Consider the following 24,479-nt stretch of genomic DNA (forward strand, 5'->3'; position numbering starts at 1 on the left):
TATGCACCCCGCAAATCCAATTTTCAGAAGATCTTAGCATTGGTGACCTGAGTAAATAAATCATCTATCAAAGGCAATGGATAGCGATTTTTTACTGTGATTTTATTCAGGCCCCGATAATCAATGCACGGCTGAAGGCCTCCGTCTTTTTTCTTTACAAAAAAGAAACCTGCACCAGCAGGCGACTGGGAAGGGCAAATGAACCCTTTAGCTAAATTTTCACGGATGTATTCCTGCATGGCCAATTTTTAGGGCCCAGATAAATTGTAGAGATGACCTCTAGGGGGCATACAACCAGACCGGAGATCAATAGGACAATCGAAAGGGCGGTGTGGAGGAAGTTTATCGGCCGATTTAGGACAAAACACGTCTGCAAACTCAGAATACTGATCTGGCAATCCTTCCACATGAATCTTGGTCTCACCCAAGGTTACCTTCGCTAAACAATGATGAAAACACTGGGAAGACCAGCTTGTTAGCTGACCAGTGGCCCAGTTAATCTGAGGTGAGTGAAGTTGTAACCAAGGCATGCCAAGAATGATCGTGGAGGTTGTCATACGTAACACAAAAAAAAAAACAAATTTTCCCTATGCAACACCCCGATAGTGACCCCCACTTCTGGAGTCTGTGACAGAGGACTGTTACCCTGCAGAGGTGAATCATCTACTGCAGTAACCTGTATCTGCGGTTCTACCTGGGTGACCGGAATACCCAATTTTTTTGCAAATTCAAAATCCATAAAATTAGCCGCTGAGCCCGAGTCAATGAAGGCTTCAGTGACTTCAGACCTATCTTCCCATGAAATAGTACAGGGAAGAAGCAAACGTTTATCATCTAGGGGTAAAAATTGCATGCCTAGGGTATTACCCCCGACTACATCTAGGCAGTAGCGTTTCCCGACTTCTTAGGGCAATTCTGTACTCTATGACCCCCCCTCTGCACAATAAAGACAGAGACGCTCTGAGATTCTGCGTTTCCGCTCCACTTGAGACAACTTTGACCGACCAATCTGCATTGGCTCCGGTGGAGGTGAAGCGGGTGGAAGTGGAGTCACTGGGGGAGCAGCGTGGGACACCATTCTCACATGGTTTTTACCCCGGGTCTGTCTCTAATATCGCAGCCGGTGATCTATCCTGATGGCCGATGAAATGGCTTCATCGATGGACTTAGGTTCCGGGCTGACTTGACATAAGATCGGAGACCTCGTCTGACAACCCTGATAAAAAACAATCTAAAAGGGCAAATGTGTCCCACCTGGCCGATACTGACCATCTCCTAAATTCTGCAGCATAATCTTCAACCGGACTCTTGCCTTGACGTAAAAGTTTGATCTTCCGCTCAGAAGTCGAGGCAATGTCTGGATCGTCGTAAATTATAGCCATAGCTTTAAAAAATTCCTCTACAGAGGTTAGGGCCTGGTGACTGGTGGGAAGGCTATACGCCCAGGTCTGAGAATCGCCAGATAACAAGGTTTTAATAAAGGTAACCCTTTGGGCCACAGTTCCTGAAGAATTAGGTCTTAACTCAAAGTATGATAACACTCTACTTCTAAAATTTCGGAAGTCAGATCTGTGACCAGAAAATTTTTCAGGTACAGGCATACGTATGTCTGTGCTAAGAGGAGATCGCACATCCTTCACTGCCGTCTGGAGGGTTTGTAAAGATCTAGACAAAGCGTCCATTACCGTCTGGTGACTGCCCAGCACTATATTGATGTTTTCCACAGAAGTGGTAAGTGTGCCCAGACGGCTGGTGAGTGCGTCCATTTGCATTTTTTGGTCTGCCGTTCTGTAACGATCGGTGTAACACAGAGAGGATCTGATTATTGGTGATCTGCAGTATCACCAAAAATACAGATATATACCTGATTATTGATGATCTGCAGTATCACCGATAATCAGATATATTACTAACCTCTGGACACCTGAGAGATATGAGTGTTTGGTGCAACAGTAATACTTTGAGAACAATACCAGGAGGACAGGTACAAGGCAGTAAGGAATACTGCTAGAGTAAGTACCTTCCAGCAGCCTGAGACTCTCCCGCAGGGAGGAGTCAGACTGGGAGAGGGAAGGACCAGAGCGTGAGTGACACCAATAGGAGGATGTCACTGACTGATCTGTGAACTCTCTCTTAACTGGGGAGATAGTTCTCAAGGTCGGACAAGCCAGGTCGGCAACACACGGACATACAAAGTACAAAGACAGGAGGCTGATTTGGTAATCCTAAGGCAAGCAGGGTTTGGCAACAGCGTATCAGATATAGCGAAGTACCAAATCAGTGAACAGAAGAGTGGTCAGGAAAGCAGAAAGTCATAACAGATAATAAACAATGCCTAGTCTTGGTCCTAGTCTAGCTCCGTGATCATCAACACCCTGGAACTAGTCTGAAGTATAACAGAATGGTAACACAAGTCCCTAATCTTGGGTGTGAGGTCCTTGATCATCAACACCCTGGAACTAGTCTGAAGTATAACAGAATGAGAACACAGATTCTGACAATAAGGTCTGAGTGCTTCCACGTAGTGATCGCAACGGCAGACAACCCGTGAATGGCCAGCACCCAGTATATATAAGCCCAGCGCTCTCCAGCGCCTCCCCTAAGTGCTGGACCAATGGGAACTGGTACAATCGTCAGCTGACCGGCTTGGTCAGCTGACTCCCTTCTGGCTGTCATAAAAGTTCTGCCTCTCAACGCGCGCGCGCGTCCTTCTGAACCTGTGTGGACTATCAGTCCCAGCCACACCAGACATGTCTTGCGTACCACCCGCCGCGCTGGACGCGGAGCCAGCCGCACCGCTAACAAGGCATGCGGCGGTTTCTCCGCGTTCAGCCATACTGGCAGATGTAGGCCTACGCGTGCAAACCGCCGCATTGGACGCGGAATCAGCCGCCTTGCTCTGAGCGCACGCGGCGGCTTTTCCGCGTTTTCTCACACTAACCCAGTTGGTGCTATAGTTATCACGCCTAAACTTATCACACCTAAACTTATCACGCCTAAACTGAGTTTAGGCGTGATAAAGGGCTTTTCACCAGCGTGCTAACTGTTAGCACCGCTTTGTGAATCAAGCCCATAGTGTGGCTGAGCCCTCACTGAGGAATTATAAAAAGGTTGCACTTACCTGGGGCTTCTCCTAGCCCCCCTCTAGACCTACTATGCTCGCGCCATCTCAAACAGATCCTCCGCTCCGCCGCAGGCAGCTAGTTTCGTATTCAGCAACTGACCAGTCACCATGCCAGTGCAGGATGGCCAAGGAGGCGGGAGCACAATCAAGTATGTGCATGACCAGAGCCATACAGGCACACTGGCCCGAAAACAAAACTAGCTGCCTGCGGGGGACCAGAGGATCGGTTTGAAACATTGATGGCACAAGACGCTGCAGGGGGCTGGGGGAAGCCCCAGGTAAGTGAAACATTTTTTTATCCCTCAGTTATGGTTCACATTTAAAGGGAACCTTAACTGAATGGGGAGTAAAGAGTTTCAATTACCTGGGGCTATTACCAGCCCCCTGCAGCAGTCCTGTGCCCTCGGAGCCGCTCTGGAATCCTCCGGTCCCCCGCTGTCACTTAGTTTCGTTTTTGGCCGCCATGCGTATTATTAGACGCATTCTCTACTGCAATTAGCGCTGTTGTGGACAGCAACGTGTACAAAAATACGCGTTGCTGCATGCAATATGCGGCAACGCGTATTTTTGTGCGCGTTGCGGTCCGCAACAGCGCTAATTGCAGTAGGAAATGCGTCCAATAATACGTATGGCGGCCGGCCGACTGGTGAGTCGTCAAAAACGAAACTAAGTGACAGCGGGAGACCGGAGGATTCCAGAGCGGCTCCGAGGGCACAGGACTGCTGCAGGGGGCTGGTAATAGCCCCAGGTAAGTGAAACTCTTTACCCCACGTTCAGTTAAGGTTCCCTTTAGCACAACATGGTGTGCAGCAGACATAGGTGCAGACAAGCTTGACTTAAAATGTGGATTGAAAACAACTTTCCAATATTTAACAAAGAAACAAATCACAAGTATTAAGAGGTCAACTAGTTTTGTTTGTAAAATACCATCACTGTAATATTTGAATTATGGTTTATAATCATAACATTTTAGCATATCAGAGACCCCCCAACCCACCCCCAAAAAACCAAAACCAAAAAACAACAACAATTGAGCTAGAGCCGGAAACAACTAAAGAGAAAACAACCCTACAAATACATCAATCCGCCACCTTATCAGGAGCATGCCCAGGCTTTGTAGGGAAGTCGTACAGGCATGTGGAGGCCACACACTACTGAGTCTCATTATGGCCTAGTGCACACCAGAGCGGTTCGGTCGCGTTTTCAGATCCGATTGCGGATGTGGAAACGCTAGGGTAATGTATTTCAATGGGGTGGTGCACACCAGAGCGGGAGGCGTTTTGCAGAAACGCATACTCCCGGGCTGCTGCAGATTTTGGATTGCGGAGGCGTTTCTGCCTCATTGTAAAGTATAGGAAAAACGCAAACCGCCCTCTCGTGTATATGTGTATACTGACTGCCCTCTCTCACTTGTTTGTACTGCCTGCCCTCTCTCACGTGTGTGTGTACTGCCTGCTCGTGTGTGTGTGTGTGTGTGTGCGTGTGTGTGTGTACCACCTGCCCTCTCTCTTGTGTAGGTTAGATAAGTAGGTGCCCCCAGTATAGCATAGCTAGGTAGGTGCCTCCAGTATGTGTTAAGATAGGTAGGTACCTCCTCCATCGCCTATGGGGGTACCTACCTAACACATACTGGAGGCACCTACCTAGTTAACCTATACTAGAGGCTCATACCTAGCTAACCTATGCTGGTGGCACCTACCTATCTAAGCTATACTGGGGGCACCTACCTATCTCAGTCTCAGCCACATGGAGGGGTGCCCAACTTTTTCCTCCTTTCCTCTTCCTTTGGGCTGCCCTTTGTGCTCCCCCCTCTATGCAGAGTTAGCACAGCGGGAAGCCAGGTATGCGCAACTCACCTTCCTGCTCGCTCGCAGCTCATTCAATTCAATATTCTACAACAAGCTTACCTATCGCCCAAATCTCTAGTTAAGTTAAATAAACAGAATTCATCTAAATGCCCAAAATGTGGTGTATTAGATGCTAATTTCTGGCATTTAATATGGGAACTTCATCCCCATTTGATGACAGAAGGCTTTCCAAAAGTGAGAAGTGAACTGGACTCCCCTATCTGACACCACATCTTGGGGAATCCCATGCAGTCTAAAGATGTGGAGTACGAACAGCTCCGCCAATTCCTGTGCAGAGGGGAGTCAGTTCAAGGGGATGAAGTGTGCCATCTTACTGAACCTGTCGACCACCACCCATATGACCGTTTTACCCACAGAGAGAGGCAGTTCGCCCACGAAATCCATGGACACATGGGTCCAAGGTTCCTCGGGCACTGGAAGAGCCTGTAAGGTGCCTGCAGGAGCTCGCCTAGAAGTCCTGCTTCTAGCACAAACGGCACAGCTTCCAACAAACTCTTTACAATCAGAACTGATTGAGGGCCACCACACACTCCGACTCAATAATTCCTGGGTACGAGCCACCCCAGGGTGTCCAGCACTTTTGAGGGCATGAAATTTCTGCAAGACCTTGAGTCTGAACTGGAGGGGAACAAAAAGAACCCCCTCTGGTTTGCCCTCAGGGATTTCTTGTTGAAAAGGGGCCAACTCTGATGCCCAATCCAACTCAAACTCTTCCCCGGAGGGTTCCAAATCCCGCTCAACGGTCTCCACTACTTGTGTTTCAGTAGCTGCGAGGGGAACCGGCTCAAGACAATGGACATGGCAGTAAGGTGACCAGCTTATTAACTGTCTGGTACTCCAATCAATGTCCGGGGAGTGTTTCTTTAACCAGGGCATCCCCAGGATGACCGTGGATGTGGACATCTCTAATACCAAAAACTGCATTTGCTCCTTGTGCAGGGCCCCAATCTGGCATGACAACACAGGAGTCTGAGTAATGGTGAGTGGCAATAGAGAATCGTCCACAGCTGTAATCTTAATCTGATCCCCCACAGGAATCAAAGGAAACCCAAATTGATCCGCAAATTGTCTAGACATGACATTTACAGCGGAACCTGAATCTATAAAAGCTTGAAAGAAAGGGGGAGAACCGAGAGCCCAATATGGTGTAGTATGTTAATGAGGTGATGTCTGATGCAAACACACACAATGGTTATACTCACAAGGACGGGTCGCCTCCAAGGCAACCACTGGATAAGCAGGCGGGGAGAATTGTAACCTGACCCCGCTCAGGGTTAAGAAGTCGCTCTCTGTAGATAGAAGAAAATGGGGATACACCCCTCCACCAAGGGTGGACTAAACAGTTATGTGGTATAACAACAGAGGCGCCAAGTAGAGTAAAATTAGTTAAAATTGTTAAAAAGGGGGAAGTGGGTGGACTCACCTCCCTTCTGAAAAAATGGCCAGACAACGGGCAGGTTACTTCAAGTTTAAAGTAACATTTATTATGAGCTCCAAAAGTGCAACGCGTTTCACGGGTAACAGTCCCGCTTCTTCAGGCAAACAATTTTTGGAGGGAGCTGGGGAAGGGAAACAAAAGAGAAAAGGGGAATGCCAGAGGAACGCTAGATACAAGCACCCGAAGATGCACCAAAACTACAAAAATGTCATGAAAGACTTACAAATAGCGGTAAGGCTATGCATAAATCATAAATTGCATAATAACTTACATAATAAATTACAGCAGAATCCATAACACATAAATAAAATGACTGTGCAATTGTAACAGGTACATGGGGGTGCATCATAAAAACAAACGGCAATAATATAGTCAGTGGGTATGAATGAAGGTGTTGTTATGCATATAGAATGGATTGAAGCATTATTCAAAATGGTGCGATTATTCAAAATCGGTGCGATTGTAATGGTGTTATTCGAAATGCATATGTGAGGTAGCATGTAAAGTAGCATAGCGCTGCAGTTAACTCTAGGATTTTGTACATTGGCGATGTGATACACCGTTCTGACAAATTAGCTATCAGTGGAGGAGGGGAGGAGATGTATAAAAATGTGCTTATACAACAGTGGAAGGACTATGCATAAATTATAAGTCCATAGCACATGTATAAAATGACTGTGCAATTGTATCAGGTACATGGGGGTGCATCATAAAACAAACCGCCAATAATATGGTCAATGAGTATGAATGAGGGTGTTATGCATATAGAATGGATTGAAGCATTATTCAAAATGCATATGTAAAGTGACAGTGCGATTGAAGTGGTGTTATTCAAAATGCATATGTGAGGTAGCATGTAAAGTAGCATAGCGTTGCAGTTAAACTCTAGGATTTTGTGTGCATAAAAGCCACTGATCTTAATGAGTTGCATATAATATGGACAAGTGCAATGTAGTATAGAATATACAAAACATAATGGTACTATGCATCAAAATAAATGAATATACTAAAACAATTATATATGCACATTAGCAATTTGATAAACCGTCCTTGGTGGAGGGGTGTATCCCCATTTTCTTCTATCTACAGAGAGCGACTTCTTAACCCTGAGCGGGGTCAGGTTACAATTCTCCCCGCCTGCTTATCCAGTGGTTGCCTTGGAGGCGACCCGTCCTTGTGAGTATAACCATTGTGTGTGTTTGCATCAGACATCACCTCATTAACATACTACACCATATTGGGCTCTCGGTTCTCCCCCTTTCTTTCAAGCTTGCATTGCCTCGTCATTGTTCGACTGAGTGTCTTACCGATCGCAGCCCACAACATGGACTTTATAGATAAACGAGCTGCCCACAGAGAAGGCCTTCTAGCCCAATTCAAGACTACTCCCACACCACAACCCAAGTCTATTGCAGACCCCCCGGGTGAAATCACAGTTCCAGATATTGACCTCAAACCCCTATTCATCAAATTGGAGAATGCGCTCAAAGATGAATTCTTCAATATTGCGGACATAGCCATGCAAGAAACCTATATAAAAGAGAAAATTTCCCCTGATGGGATTAGAATTAAAACACTCACAGCTTTTCCCAAAGATTCTGTGTTCTCTGATGACTGGTATGATTATTTGGAGAATTGTACGGGAGGAATGATGGAGAGAATCATCAGAAAACGCAAATCTATTATTTTAGAATTACAACCAGTAATTATAGATTGTAGAGAACAATTATCCCTTCACCTCAAAAACAAACAATATCACCCCCTCATGTCCAATTTGATTTCACACACAAAAAAATTCGAAATAGATACCATTGATGCCAAACTCAAAAAACTCAACAGAGACAGACTAGCCTACGCTGAACATAGGGAGAGGGAACGTAGGACCAGATTCCCCCCCACAAACCCCAGACCCACACTCCCCAACCCAGCACCCCCACCACCATTAATGAGCCTAACCATTCCACGCCCACCACAGTACCCACCATACCCACCACCCATATTGGTTCCCCCTCCCGGGTACAAACCACCAACCACAACACAGGATGAACCCTCCAATAATCCCACCACTCCCATCTCACTGTCAGCTCCTAAATTCTGCTTCGGACAAAGTCTGACTAAAACCATTTTCAACAAACAAACTCACAGACATCCAACTCAGGGCTGCAAACCGAAACCCATAGTCAAACCCCAAACAACAAAAAAACGCCATCCCCCTCTGGACAACTTCAAGGTTGACCAGATTATTGACAACACCGATACGATCTTTACAAACAATCTTCACTCGACACCCTCCATTAATAAAAACATCAGATTTGCACCAAATACCAGTCCAGCTTGCAATTTCATTGTTGGTTCCCCACCCAAATCTCTAGTCATACACACCACCAACTCCACTGGTGAAGTTCCAATAACTACAGCCAATACCAATCCCACTTCTAGACCAATAGAAGAAGTCGACCCCGGACTGTCACAAATCAGTGTATACGATACACAATCTCCACCTCCATTACCTACTACATCCATAACTCAGAGTCCCAAAGTCATCCCCGGTACCATAACCACTCTGATCAATAATTACTTCCCATCTATTACCAAACAGCCAACTGAATCCCTTCCTAATGAAGATAACTCCAACATTGCCATGTCATCGTCTTTTTTAGACCTCCCTTCCACCATTACTCAGAACACACTACTAATACCTCTACCGAGCCCCACAGCCTCTCGTGTAATCCTCCAACCAAAATCGAAATTAAAGAGACCACTACCAGAATCAGGAAAAGAGGACACAGAGGGAAAAGAAAAAAGAAACAGAACAGAAATATCAATCCCCCCATAACCAATCCAATTGAACAAACACGTTGCATCTTTAATCTTTCCAATCATATTTTAACTTCCCAGGAAACCCAGTTATTAGAAAAGGGCCTTTCATTTTGCCCCACTAACTCCTCACAGATGACCAAATTATTCGTTGAACTTAATTCATACATCCGCAAATTAACCCTCAAAAGGCATTTTGCTATAAAGAAACAGGAAACGTCTTTAAAAGACACTGATAATATACTCATCATCACAGCCAATGACCAACTACCAACCTACACAGCCAATACTAATGAAATTCAAACTGAAAAATACATCAATACACATGAAAGGACGCTCACGCTTTTATCCCACTTCCTCCAAAGGAAATTTCATCGAAACTTTTTATACACTAGTGCTCAATGACCTGCAACAGCTTGACCTTGACACACCACCCTCCCGATCCAATCTCACCCCCTCTGAGAAAAGAGCCCTTAATATCCTCAAAAATAACCCAGACATCACCATCAAGCCCACCGACAAAGGTGGGGGTATAGTCATACTTAACAAAACCGATTACCTACGGGAGGCACACAGACTCCTCGACAACCCACTACATTACAATAGACTGGACACTGATCCCACTCCAATCCACAATGCCAATCTCAAATCATTCATTAATCAAGCATTTCTAAACGGCATCATCTCCAAAAATGAAAGGAATTTTATCATCAATCACCATCCCAAAACACCCTTTTTTTATTATCTTCCAAAAATCCACAAGACTCTCACCAATCCACCCGGCAGGCACATCATTTCAGGTATAGAATCTATCACTAGCAACCTATCCAAATTCATAGACTACCACTTGCAACCCTACGTACAAAATTTACCATCATATTTGAAAGATTCCCAACACCTCATCCAAATTTTGAATACTACCGCCTGGAATACAGAATACAGCTGGTTAACATGCGATGTCTCTTCTCTATATACCAATATCCCACATGCATTCGGCCTCAGATCACTAACACATTTCCTTTCCTCCAATCCACTCATGCCCTCGTCTCAACAACTTTTCATTACCCAGTGTGCAGAATTCATTTTACAACATAATGTTTTTTCTTTTGCCGACAACCATTACCACCAAATTTCGGGCACTGCCATGGGCAGCTCGTTTGCACCTTCATACGCCAATCTGTCCATGGGTCTATTGGAACATCTCAAATTATCTCAGATACATCCATTCACCAACAATATTGTTTTATACAAAAGATACATTGACGATCTGATTTTTATTTGGAAGGGCGACCAGTCCCTCATTCCCACATTTCTCACTTTTTTAAATGATAATCCAGCTGGTCTAACATTCACTCATCAACACCACCCAAACACCATTGACTTTCTGGATCTGGTTCTATTCATTGACACTAACAACATCAAAACCAAGACACATTTCAAAAAAGTAGATTCCAATAACTATATCCATTTTGACAGCCACCATCACCGCCCATGGACCACTAATACACCCTACAGCCAGTACCGCAGAATTTTCCGTAATTGCACTGACCTCGCAGACTACCATTCCCAATCCGACATTCTTACTAAAAAGTTCATCGAACGGGGTTACCCAAAAAAACTGATTAAAGATGCGAAATGGAAGGCCACGGCCACCAATACCCGCATGACCGTTTCCTTAACCCTTCCCAATGTGTTTCCCAGATTCATTACTGGATTCAGCCAACACCACAAACAGATTAGATCCATATTACAAAACAGATGGGAGATTCTGGCACAGGATCCCCACCTTAAACCAACCATACCCAAAACCCCTCTGCTCACATTTAGAAGGGCTCCTAACCTAAAAAGCCTCCTAGCACCCAGCAAGCTCCGCCACCATATCCCCAGTGACATGACGACCACTCCTAACTCAAACCCAGGTTCCTTCCCCTGTGAAAACTCCAGATGCACTGCCTGTTGTTTTATTAATAATACCAATTCCTTCTCATCAAATACCATCAAAACCCAATATGACATTAAACAACACATCACCTGCTCCTCCAGGAACGTTATCTATGTAATCTCCTGTTCTTGCAACATTCAATACGTAGGACGAACCACCCAGCTTGTCCGAAGCAGAATAGGACAACACAAACGAAATATATTAAAAAACTACCAACTTCACAGCGTCTCCCGCCATTTCAGTTCCATTCACAATTGTAACCCGCAAACACTCAAATTCACACTAATCGAGTCCATTCCACCGCAGAATGCTTTTGAGGTTCTTAGGAATAAGGAAATGTTCTGGATTCAAATTCTTAAAACACTGACACCAGAAGGTTTAAATGAACAATTAGAAAAAATTTATTGAATTATACTTTTAAATTTATTTATTTGGTTCTCTCTTTTATTCTCACCCAATCTTTGTGATCCTGTTTTTATTTTTTATTTTTGTTGCATACATTTTTATGTTTATAATTTTTATATGCGGCTAATAACTATTGGTTCGGTATTGAATTTTGTGGCTCATACAATTTTATGCAATTTGACATAGTTTTGCATTTATACAAAAATTGAAAACATCTTATTGTTTTCTTCCACCTCCAAGCTATATATCGACTCCGAGTGAGTGCTGACACAAGCATTTTTAACCTCACTTCATGCACAGTTTGATACGAACCAATTTTTAACCCCTTTTATCATATGCTGTTTTTATGCTTTGTTGCTATATTTTATGCGCTTTGTTATATATTTATAACTTGTCTGCTTTCTTCAACTCCCTCGTGCCCCGGGTTGTTCCAGATAAATACATACTGTAACCAATAAACTCCCCCCCCCCATGTCCGTATTTGAACGGATTATTCCTCTGATTTCACCACATTTATTCCTATGCAGATTCTTTCTCCCACGTCCTGTTTAACATGCACACAACACACACTTTATCCTCCCCTACACCGCCCACACCTGGCTGACCACAGACCAATAAGGACTTCCACTCCTGCCCTCAATTGATATATAAATGAGAGTCAGAGCATCCCCAACCCCACAGAGGCGCTATATCTGGCTCTTGACCCGACTTTGGTAAGTCTAATGTTTTTATAAGTACATTTTTATACATCTCCTCACCTCTTCCAATGATAGCTAATTTGTCAGAACGGTTTATCACATTGCTAATGTGCATATATAATTGTTTTAGTATATTCATTTATTTTGATGCATAGTACCATTATGTTTTGTATATTCTATACTACATTGCACTTGTCCATATTATATGCAACTCATTAAGATCAGTGGCTTTTATGCACACAAAATCCTAGAGTTTACCTGCAGCGCTATGCTACTTTACATGCTACCTCACATATGCATTTTGAATAACACCACTTCAATCGCACTGTCACTTTACATATGCATTTTGAATAATGCTTCAATCCATTCTATATGCATAACACCCTCATTCATACTCATTGACCATATTATTGGCGGTTTGTTTTATGATGCACCCCCATGTACCTGATACAATTGCACAGTCATTTTATATATGTGCTATGGACTCTGCTGTTATTATGTAAGTTACTATGCAATTTATAATTTATGCATAGTCCTTCCACTGTTGTATAAGCACATTTTTATACATCTCCTCCCCTCCTCCACTGATAGCTAATTTGTCAGAACGGTGTATCACATCGCCAATGTACATGTACATGTACATATATAATTGTTTTAGTATATTCATTTATTTTGATGCATAGTACCATTATGTTTTGTATATTCTACACTACTTTGCACTTGTCCATATTATATGCAACTCATTAAGATCAGTGGCTTCTATGCACACAAAATCCTAGAGTTAACTGCAGCGCTATGCTACTTTACATGCTACCTCACATATGCATTTCGAATAACACCATTACAATCGCACCGATTTTGAATAATCGCACCATTTTGAATAATGCTTCAATCCATTCTATATGCATAACAACACCTTCATTCATACCCACTGACTATATTATTGCCGTTTGTTTTTATGATGCACCCCCATGTACCTGTTACAATTGCACAGTCATTTTATTTATGTGTTATGGATTCTGCTGTAATTTATTATGTAAGTTATTATGCAATTTATGATTTATGCATAGCCTTACCGCTGTTTGTAAGTCTTTCATGACATTTTTGTAGTTTTGGTGCATCTTCGGGTGCTTGTATCTAGCGTTCCTCTGGCATTCCCCTTTTCTCTTTTGTTTCCCTTCCCCAGCTTCCTTCCAAAAATTGTTTGCCTGAAGAAGCGGGACTGTTACCCGTGAAACGCGTTGCACTTTTGGAGCTCATAATAAATGTTACTTTAAACTTGAAGTAACCTGCCCGTTGTCTGGCCATTTTTTCAGAAGGGAGGTGAGTCCACCCACTTCCCCCTTTTTAACAATTTTAACTAATTTTACTCTACTTGGCGCCTCTGTTGTTATACCACATAACTGAATCTATAAAAGCCTGGGTAGTGTGAACCTGGCCCTCCCAGGTGATAGTACACGGAAGCAACACACGTTTATTATTTAGAGGTAACACTGGATTGCCTAGGGTAGTACCTCCAGCTACTCCTAGGCGATAGAGTTTACCGCCTTCTTAGGACAAGCAGAAACCATATGCCCTTTATCGGCGCAGTACAAACATAGTTTCTCTGCTCGCCTTCTCTTTTTCTCCACTTCTGAGAGCTTGGCCTGTCCAATCTGCATTAGCTCGTCAGCGGGTGGAGAGGAAGGCATAGGAGCTGAGAAAGTACAAGAAGAGAAGTTTCTTGAGGGCTTAGCCCGAGTTTGCTTTTGATAGCGAACTCGCCTATCAATCTTGATGGCCAAAGATATGGCCTCATCCAAAGTCTTGTGTTCTGGATGACCCAACATGAGATCAGACACGGCGTCAGACAATCCTGACAAAAAACAGAGTGCGTATTGCCCCCACCTGGCTGACACTGCCCATCTCCTGAACTCAGCAGCATGAACCTCAACTGGACTGTGACCCTGCCTGAGGGTCTTTAACTTCCTTTCAGAAGTTACTGCTAAATCGGGATCGTCGTAAATTACGGCCATGGCCTTAAAGAACTCCTCCACTGAGGTCAAGGCCTCATGCCCCATAGGGAGACTATACGCCCAGGACTGGGAATCTCCAGACAATAAAGTCTTAATGAAAGTGACCCTCTGACCTTCTGTACCGGAAGAAACGGGTCGTAACTCAAAATATGATAAGCATCTATGCTTAAAATTACGAAAATCTGAGCGATGCCCTGAAAATTTCTCAGGTGGGGGCACCCTCGGCTCGATCACAGAAGGGGTGACACTCGTGCATTAGGGTCTAGTAAACGGTTAACTGAGTCAGTCAGTTGCTCAACCTGAGTCTGTTGTGCGTTAACCGTTTTAATGAGTTCATTAACCGTGGTGGTTAACACATCGACCCGGTGGCAGAGTCCCTCCATATTTTACTGGTCTGTTGTTCTGTAACGGTTGGGTGTCGCAACTCAGATGTCTGATTATTTGGTGATCTGCAGAATCACCAATAATGCAGACGCTATACTTGATTATGTGTGATTTGCAGAATCACCAATAATACCAGTATAGCAACACAAAGAGCTGAGTGTGTAGTGTTTGGTGCAACTGTAACTTTAATAGTTTTATGAGACCTCACCAGAGGGGCTGGTGAGGTACTATCGGTACACTGACCGTGTAATAGGGTACAAGCTCCAGCAAGCTGGAGATACAATACTAAAGAGACCGAATCTCCCGAGGAGCGGGTGATTCAAAGTGTACTGCAGCCGAGTGATCACCCGAAGAGCGGGTGACTCAGACTGTACTGTAGCCTAGGAGCAGGAGATACAAACAGTACTGCACTAATGATCGCCTGAGAAGCAGGTGATTCAGACTGTACTGCAGCCTAGGAGCAGAAACCGCACACAGTACTGCACTAAAGAATAACTTCACCAGAGGAGCTCACTGGTGAGTAGGATGGTCTGACAGGCAAGGTTCGGCAACAGAGAGGTAAGTATCGGTACAGAATCGTGAGGCAGGAGAGTAATCGGTAATCAGGCAGAGGTTCGGCAACAGAGTGGTAAGTATCGGTACAGAATCGTGAGGCAGGAGAGTAATCGGTAATCAGGCAGAGGTTCAGCAACAGAGGGGTAAGCATCGGTACAGAATCGTGAGGCAGGAGAGGAGTCGGTAATCAGGCAGAGGTTCAGCAACTTTAAGGCAGAAAGGCAGAAGTACAGAATCAGAAAGCGAGATCGGAGTCAGAGTTTAGCCAAGAGTCATACACAGGAAATCAGTACAATATAAACATTATACAATACAATACAATACAATAACATTTCTATAGCGCTTTTCTCCCATAGGACTCAAAGCGCTTAGGCTCTCTCAGATTCAGTAATTGGTAGTAGGATGAAGTATTCACACAACAAAAGTTATAATTCTGCAAATGCCAAACTGAATAGGTGGGTTTTCAGTCTGGAATTAAACACGGCCAGGGATGGAGCTGTCCTGATCTGTTGAGGTAGAGAGTTCCAAAACGTAGGGGCAGCATGACAGAAGGCTCTGGGACCAAAAGTTTCCAAGTGGACTCTGGGTTTGACTAGATTATTAGAACCTGTGGATCTGAGAATGCGAGGATTGCTATGCAGCTGCAACATATCTTTCATGTATCCAGGGCCCAGATTATTCAGGGATTTAAATGTCAGTAGGCCGATCTTGAATAGGACCCTCCATTCTATAGGTAGCCAGTGAAGGGAGTGCAGGACTGGCGTTATGTGGCAGTGACGGGGTTGGTTGGTTAGCAGTCTGGTAGCAGTATTCTGTATCAGCTGTAGGCGGTACAAGACCTTTTTTGGAAGGCCAGTGTAGAGAGCATTACAGTAGTCCAGTCGGGATGTGATGAAGGCATGGACTAAAGTTGGCAGATCTTCTGGGGGGATGAGGTGCTTGATTTTTGCAATGTTCTTCAGGTGAAAATAGGATGATTTCACCACAGCAGAGATTTGAGTTCTGAAGTTTAAATTCCCATCAATTAGAACTCCCAGGCTACGCACATGATCAGAGCTGTGTAGATCCGTGCCTCCTATTCCCAGTGATGAAGACTGCAAGTGAAGTTGTTTTGTTATCATGCTCTGCCCTCCAATCAGAAGGACTTCAGTTTTGTCTGCATTTAGTTTCAGCCAGTTGTCATTCATCCATTGCTGTAGTTCACGTAAGCAGGCGTTTATAGTTAGAGTTGGGTCTGTCACACCAGGCTTGAAGGAAAGAAATAGTTGGGTGTCGTCTGCATAGCAGTGGTATGTCAGGCCATGTTTTTGGATTAGTTTTCCAAGCGGTAACATGTAAATCATGAAAAGCAGGGGAGAGAGGATTGAGCCCAGGGGCACCCCATACTTAAGTGATACAGGGGTGGACAGAAAGGGCCCCATAGACACTTTGTGGGTTCTGTCATTTAAGAAGGATTGGAACCACTGAAGAACTATGCCATCAATGCTGCAGTATTTCTGTAGCCTGTTTATCAAGATGTCATGGTCAACTGTATCAAAGGCTGCAGAAAGGTCTAGCAGTATGTAGCAGTATGAGCATCGAGCACTCTCCTCTGTCTCTTGCCATGAGCAGGTGGTTGCATATTTGGATGAGGGCAGTTTCAGTGCTGTGGTGTTTCCTGAAGCCAGACTGGAATGGGTCATAACTGTTGTTTTGTAGGATTTTGGCTTCTAGCTGGAGGTAAACAGCTTTTTTAATTAGCTTGCCCAGAAAGGGGAGGTTAGAGACAGGTCTGTAGCTGGTCATTGCATCTGGATCCAGGGAGGGTTTTTTGAGGAGAGGCCTGATGATTGCTTCCTTCAGTAAAGCAGGAAATATCCCTGATTGTAAGGAACAGTTAACAATTTTGAGGAATACCGGTACGAACAGGTCGGGGCAGTTCAACATGAACTGTGTTGGGCCAGGATCCAGATAACAGTTAGTTAGGCGTAGGTGAAGGAGGATGCTTGATGTGGCTTCTTCATCAATTTCTTTGAAGTTTGACCAAGGTGTTACGTTGTCTCTGCTAATGGTCTTCGGCGCTATATTAGGCTCAGATGCTGTAAGTTGGATGGCGGACCTTATAGCGGAGACTTTGTCTGTGAAGAAATGGGCAAATTGGTCACAGAGGTCCTTTGAAGACTCTATATTAAGTTTTTGACATGCCGGGTTGCAGAGTTTTTCCACTGTGTGGAACAGTTGGGCTGGTTTGTTAACTGCATTTACAATCTCTTGTGATAGAAAGGATGATTTTTTTCCTGTGATTACCTTTTGGTAATTTTTCAAGTGGAGGATTAAGGCATGTTTGTCTTCTGGGGACTGAGATTTGCGCCACAGTCTCTCAAGTTTTCGGCCTTGCCTTTTCAGCTCTTTTATAGCGTTATCAAACCACTGTGCATGATGGTGTGAAGTAAGGTATTTGGTGCACAGAGGAGCAATGGTCTCAAAGGTGGAGGACACACATTTGTTGTATTTAAACACCAGAGTATCAGGGTCCAAGCTGGAGTCAGTCAATTCATCAAAGCTAAGGTTATCTCGGATATGTTGAGGTGTTAGCCCTTTTAAGCGGCGGTATTTTATTTCCTAGTCTAGGTGTGAAGTCCGTGGTTTCAACACCTGGGATCTAGTCTAAGGTCTGAGCACTGACACACAAGGTATTCACGACAACAGACAACCTCTGAATGAAGCCCGGAGGCTTAAGAAGTCCCTCAGCCCCTCATATCTTGCCTTGGCAACTGGCCCAGATGAAAATGTGAGATGAGTTTAAAGAGAACCAGAGCTGAAGAAGGTAAAAGATTTTATACATACCTGGGGCTTCCTCCAGCCCCATAAGCCTGGATCGCTCCCACGCCGCCGTTCTCCTCTGCCTGTATTCGCCGGTTCCGGGTCCCGTACTTTCGGCCAGTCGGCGGAAGCACGCGGCCAATTTTCCGCATCACTGGCGCTCTCTCGGCGCCTTACTGCGCAGCCGCCTGCATAAGGGTATGGAGGGAGCCCCTGTGCATGCGGACACTAGGTCGCGTCCGCCGGAAGTGACGGGACCCAGTACCGGCAATAGAGGAAGCGGATGATTGCGGCATAGGAGCGATCTGGGCTTATGGGGCTGGAGGAAGCCCCAGGTATGTATGAAATCTTTTTATTTTTTTTACCGTCCTTCCTCTCTGGTTCCCTTTAAACACAACCTGGTCACAGATTTTAGCATGGATACGGTAATATCAGCTAGTTGGCAAAGTTCATGGGCTAGCCGCTAGATGTAACCCCCTACAGCATATACTGTATGTTATGGATCATCACACATAGCTTAACTTAATCAATTAATTAACTATGAACCACCCAAATGTGATTGGATTATTAGATGTAACCAAATATTTAAAATAATAGATATCTACGGTTTATTTAAAAAAATGCAAAGAAACATGAATGATTCAGTGCAAAAATCTCAAACATTTTTTTTTTAATTTATTGTGAAGAACTTACCGCACCAAGAGTACTACAAGCAAGAGCCAAAAATTTCATCCATTCCACTTCACTCCCAAAGTTGTCTAATTTCAAAATTCTTTGCAGCTGTACTTGTGGCAGGCAAAGATCTTCCCATGTTTGCTTCAATACATTTTCATTTACAAATATCTTTGAGGACAACTGAAAAAATAAATAAATACCAGATTTAATTGTTTAATCAAATCCAAGTCCTATATATTGGCTGTTTCTAGAGTCCTTTAAAGCAACCCTGAAGTGACCTTAAAAAAAAGTAATTTTAAGACCATAAGACACCCTTGCGTCTTATGGTCTGTATACTATGATTCGGACCAGTGCAAAGGTGTCCCCAACAACTGCCAACCACCACCATACTCACTGAATGAACCATTCCCCCATGTCCTCTTCTGTCCCTCCTGTGTCCACCATCCTTAGCCACTCTTCATACTACCCTTCATACATGCTCGGCCAAAGATTGACCTCAATGATGGAGCTGTGGTCCCACCTCCAAGACCATTGGCTCCAGTTAACAAGCAGAGCGGCGGTGATTGGTGGGGCTAGTTGCAGCACCTTATAGCGGAGACTTTGTCTGTGAAGAAATGGGCAAATTGGTCACAGAGGTCCTTTGAAGACTCTATATTAAGTTTTTGACATGCCGGGTTGCAGAGTTTTTCCACTGTGCGGAACAGTTGGGCTGGTTTGTTAACTGCATTTACACTCTCTTGTGATAGAAAGGATCACAGCCTGATTAGTCGCTCTGTCTGGTGGCAGAAGACAGAGCCATGGAGGTCACAGGGGTGCGCTGCTCGGAACGGTCTGAGTGGTAAGTCAGTGACAGCTGCAGCCAGCTCTCCCATTTACCAGAATGTTCATGTGCTGCTGTGCATGACAGTACCAGAAAGTTAGGTTAGCCTGTATGTGAATTTCACCATCGGCAAGACGGGATTCTTCTTTTGAAAGGGGCAGAAAATGATATGGGGATAAAAGAAGATAAGGGGACAGGGGAGAACACATGGGGACTGAGGGGGACAAAAGGTTCAAGGGGATTACAACAGGGACATAGTAAATGGGGGGGAGAACATCCACAAGATGCCCCTGCACCATGGACACACCAGGTTTAGTATTTTTTCAGTTTTTTGTCCTCTTAACCTTGGTGCATCTTATGGTCCAAAAGTAGATGAGGGAAGGTTCTGGATACCATAGAACTTCCCTAGTCCTCTCTCCCTGCTGTCCCCAGTTCAAAATGTGTGCCTTTGTGACTCCTCTGAAGGCTTTAAAGCACTTGTGTCTCTGAGTGCTTCTAAAGCTGGGCACATCCGTACTATACATACACAAGCCTAGACTCGTGTGTGACCAGTTTGGATCCGCTTGTCTTCAAAAGTAGTCTGGGACACGAGGGCTGAAGACATATTAAACCTGCAGGCTGAATAAACAGTGGAACCTGGGAATGGGGAGAGGATAGGGAAAGCTCTATGGCTCCCACTTGTTGCAAAAACATTTTTGCAAGCAGATCCTAATGTTACATTTTATTTATTTTTTTTAAATTTCAAGACATTATTTTGTGTAATGTAACCAGATTTTACTGCCTTATCTTATTATTTCCATTAACTGTATATTGTCATGTCTCTGTGGCCTTAATTCAACAAACTTTTCTCCCAAGATTTTTCATACTACATTTTTTTCTCTGAAAGTGAATCAGAGGCGAGATGGATATGGAGGCTGACATGTGTATTTCCTTTTAAACAATGCACATTGATCGTCTATCCTGCTGATCTTTTAGTCTATCCTGCCTCTGAAACTTTTAGTCATAGACCAGGAGTGTTTCTAGGTTTCTGGGAGATCCGGGGCACCCCGGACACAAAGAGGGAACGAGTGTGCGGCGCGGTAAAAAAATGGGCGTGGCCATGCCGTGTAAAGTGGGCGTAGTCATAGGTGGGGCCAAATGTACTTGAACATAGCAGTGGCGTAACTTAAATATATTCAATAGGCAGTATTTCACATATATAAGCCCCTCACCTGGCTTCTGTCTTGCCTTCGTCTGGCTGGCCTGTGCACTGTACTCGGCTAGTGGTGATGCTGTGCTGGCCTGGCTGGTGGTGATGCTGTGCCGGCCTGGCTGGTGGTGATGTTGAGCCGGCCTGGCTTTGCTAGGTGACTTGCTGGGGCTTTGCTGGGCTGGGCAATTTGCTGGGGGCATTTTGGGGGGCTTTGCTGGACTGGGGGCTTTACTAGGCTTTGCTTTGCTGTATGCTTTGCTGGGCTGGGACCAGGAGGCTTTGCTAGGCTGGGGGGTTTGCTTTGCTGAGGGCACTGCTTTGCTGGGCTGGGGCCCTGGGGCTTTGCTTGGCTGTAGATAGGTAGCTTCCCCCAGTATAGATTATATAGGCAGCTTCTCCCAGTGTAGGTTAGATAGGCAGCTTCCCCCAGTATAGATTATATAGGCAGCTTCCCCCAGCGTAGGTTAAATAGGTAGGTTCCCCCAGCGTAGGTTATATAGGTAGGTTCCCCCAGCGTAGGTTAGATAGGTAGGTTCCTCCAGCGTAGGTTAGATAGGTAGGTTCCCCCAGTATAGGTTATATAGGTAGCTTCCCCCAGAGTAGATTACATAGGTAGGGTCCTCCAGTATAGGTTATATAGGTAGCATCCCCCAGTATAGATTAGATAGGTAGGTTCCCCCAGTTTTTAACTGCCCGCTCCCTCCGCCGCTCCACCCAGTGCCCCCTCCTGCCACTCAGTAGATCCGGGGCACCATGGCAACAGGTTCCAGGCCGGTGCCCCGGATCAAAGGCCCTAGCGATGCCCCTGTCATAGACCCTGAACAGGCATGCAGATCAGATATCTTTCATCATACTTCTTTTTATTACTTTCAAGATTTCTCAAATTGTACAACAAGTATATGAAATATTCATCAAAACAGTATAGCAGTAATACAACACTTCTACACAGTTGAAAAATGTTAAATGTTCATAACAGTAAACCTTAATAGCAGATTATAACAAGGTGAGATGATATATAGGCATGTCATAAGAGGAAGAAAAAGAAAGGAAAAGAAATAGACTGTATAGTTATTCAAATTGGTAGGTTAAGAGTGGCTGGTAGATGGGTGATAAAAAGGGCCAGGAGTCCCAGACTTGGTGGAAATTCTGTTCTGAGTCTCGTAAAGAGGCAGTAAGTTGTTCCATAGATCTTGTCCAATTAACTTTGAGGATGACTTCAGAAATGTCTGGGGGAACAAGCTTTTTCCAAGAAGAAGCTATTCCTAATCTGGTGGCTGTCAGTATACAGTATGAGTAATAAGACAATTGGTATGTCTGTTTATTTCTCGGAGAGGTTTACCTAATAACATATGAAGGGGGTCAAATGGGATCATAGAGCCAGTGGTAGATAAAATAAGGCTCTGGACCTCAGACCATAATGATATTATCAATGGGCAAGACCAAAATAAATGTTCTATGTTACCGTTATTGTTACAACCTCTCCAACATAGGTCAGAGGTGTCTGGGTATATCTTAGATAGTCATTCAGGCGTAAGGTACCATCAATAAAGAATCTTGTATATATATATTTCCCGTATCTGAGTGCACATTGAGGAGTGTTTAGCATTATCCCAAATTTCTTCCCAGTCCTCCATTGAAATGGATTTAGAAAGGGAAGTTGCCCATTTTGACATATATGGGTGGTCTGGGGTCCAAGAGCCTGATTTACTGAGCAGGAGAGTATAGATTTGTGATATCAAATCTTTTTGGTGCCCTTCTTGGTCACATATACGTAGAGATGGCTTGAACCTTAGATTTTAAGTTCGCGAATCGCGAACGCAAACTTCCCCAAAGTTCGAGAAAGAAGGGCAAAAAATCTGATCCAGGAAATTATAGACCTGTAAGCTTAACATCAGTTGTATGCAAACTATTTGAGGGGTTACTAAGAGATACTATACATGACTTCATAGTAGAAAATAATCTTATTTCTCAGCATCAACATGGGTTTACTAAAGACAGGTCCTGTTTGACTAACATGCTCAGATTTTATGAGGTAATGAACGCTAATGTGGATATTGGGAATGCTGTAGATCTTATATACTTGGACTTTGCAAAGGCCTTCGATACTGTTCCACACAAAAGTCTGGTGCAAAAGTTGAGGATGCAAGGACTGGGGAAGAGTCTGTGTGCATGGATAGGGAACTGGCTAATGGACAGAAAACAAGGAGTTGTGTTCAATGGATCATACTCAAAATGGGTGACTGTTAGCAGGGGTCTGTACTGGGTCCAGTGCTCTTCAATTTATTTATTAATGACCTAGTAGATGCAGTAGTAAGCAATGTTGCTATTTTTGCAGATGATACAAAACTGTGCAGAATCATCAACTCTCAGGAAGATAGGGACATATTGCAACAGGATCTGGATAGGATGGCTATATGGGCACATAAATGGCAGATGAAATTAAATGCTGAAAAATGTAAAGTCATGCATTTTGGTCGTACCAATGGTCTAGCACCATACAAAATAAACGGGATACAGTTGGGGACATTAAACTTGGAGAAGGACTTAGGAGTACTCATCAACAACAAGTTAAATAATCGTACTCAATGCCAAGCCGCTGCAGCTAAAGCTAACAAAATTTTGGGATGCATTAAAAGGGAAATAAAAACTTGAGATGCTAGCATAATATTGCCCCTGTTTAACTCTCTAGAAAAGCCACATCTGGAATATGGAATTCAGTTCTGGGCACCACATTACAGGAAAAATATTGCAGTTTTAGAGCAGGTGCAGAGACGAGCAACAAAATTGATACATGGGATGGAAGGTCTCACTTAACAAGAAAGGTTAGATAAACTGGGTTTATTTAGTCTAGAGAAAAGACGCCTTAGAGGGGATCTTATTAACATGTATAAATACATTAGAGGGCAATATAAAAGCTTGGCGGATGAGCCTTTTGTCCCTGGGCCTTCTCAAAGGACTAGGGGACATGATCTGCACATGGAGGAAAAATGCTTTAGCCATTTATTTAGGAAAGGGTTTTTTACAATAAGAGTGATTAAGATGTGGAATGCATTGCCACAGGAAGTAGTTATGGCAAATTCTACACCTGCTTTTAAAGGGGACTTAGATGCTTTCCTTGCGTTGAAAGACATCCATGCCTACAATTACTAGGTAATGCCCAATAATGTTGATCCAGGGATTTTATCTGATTGCCATCTGGAGTTGGGAAGGATTTTTTTCCCTTTTGGGGCTAATTGGACCATGCCTTGTAAGGGTTTTTCGCCTTCCTCTGGATCAACAGGAATATGTGAGGAAGCATGCTGGTGTTGTACTTTGTTCTCTGGTTGAACTCGATTGATGGATGTCTTTTTTCAACACAAATAACTATGTAACTATGCAATAGACTTCAATGGGCAAGCGAACTTGAAAAACTAAAAACACTGTTTCTGGCCACAAAAGTAATGGAAAAGATGTTTCAAGTGGTCTAACACCTGGAGCAGGGCATGCCAGAGTGGGATACACGCCAAAAGTACCAGGGAAAATACGGATTTCACGCACAGCAGGGTTATAATCCCTAAAGGGCAGAAATCACATTGCATTCCTAAATTGGAGGCATACAGTGTTTGAAAACATCTTGGGTGTGTGGACATGGATCAGCAGGTAGAGTAAGTAGTGTACTGCTTCACACTGACAGACCAAACTCACTGTGTAACACACCGCAAACAGCTGTTTGTGTAGTGATGGCCGTGCTGGACTGGTGCACAC

General features: G+C 44.1%; 1 protein-coding gene across 5 annotated transcripts in view; it reads right to left on the bottom strand.

The window, feature by feature from the left end:
* Window positions 1-24,479, bottom strand: part of ROPN1L (rhophilin associated tail protein 1 like) — a 424,846-nt gene that overhangs the window by 193,624 nt on the left and 206,743 nt on the right. For all 5 annotated transcript variants that reach the window (XM_068234529.1, XM_068234526.1, XM_068234527.1 and 2 more), the window contains one exon: window positions 18,742-18,903. In XM_068234529.1, coding sequence (XP_068090630.1) covers window positions 18,742-18,903 — 162 coding nt within the window. The remainder of the gene's footprint in view (window positions 1-18,741; window positions 18,904-24,479) is intronic.

Source organism: Hyperolius riggenbachi, chromosome 5 (genome assembly GCF_040937935.1).
Source record: "Hyperolius riggenbachi isolate aHypRig1 chromosome 5, aHypRig1.pri, whole genome shotgun sequence".
NCBI classification, from domain to species: Eukaryota; Metazoa; Chordata; class Amphibia; order Anura; family Hyperoliidae; genus Hyperolius; species Hyperolius riggenbachi.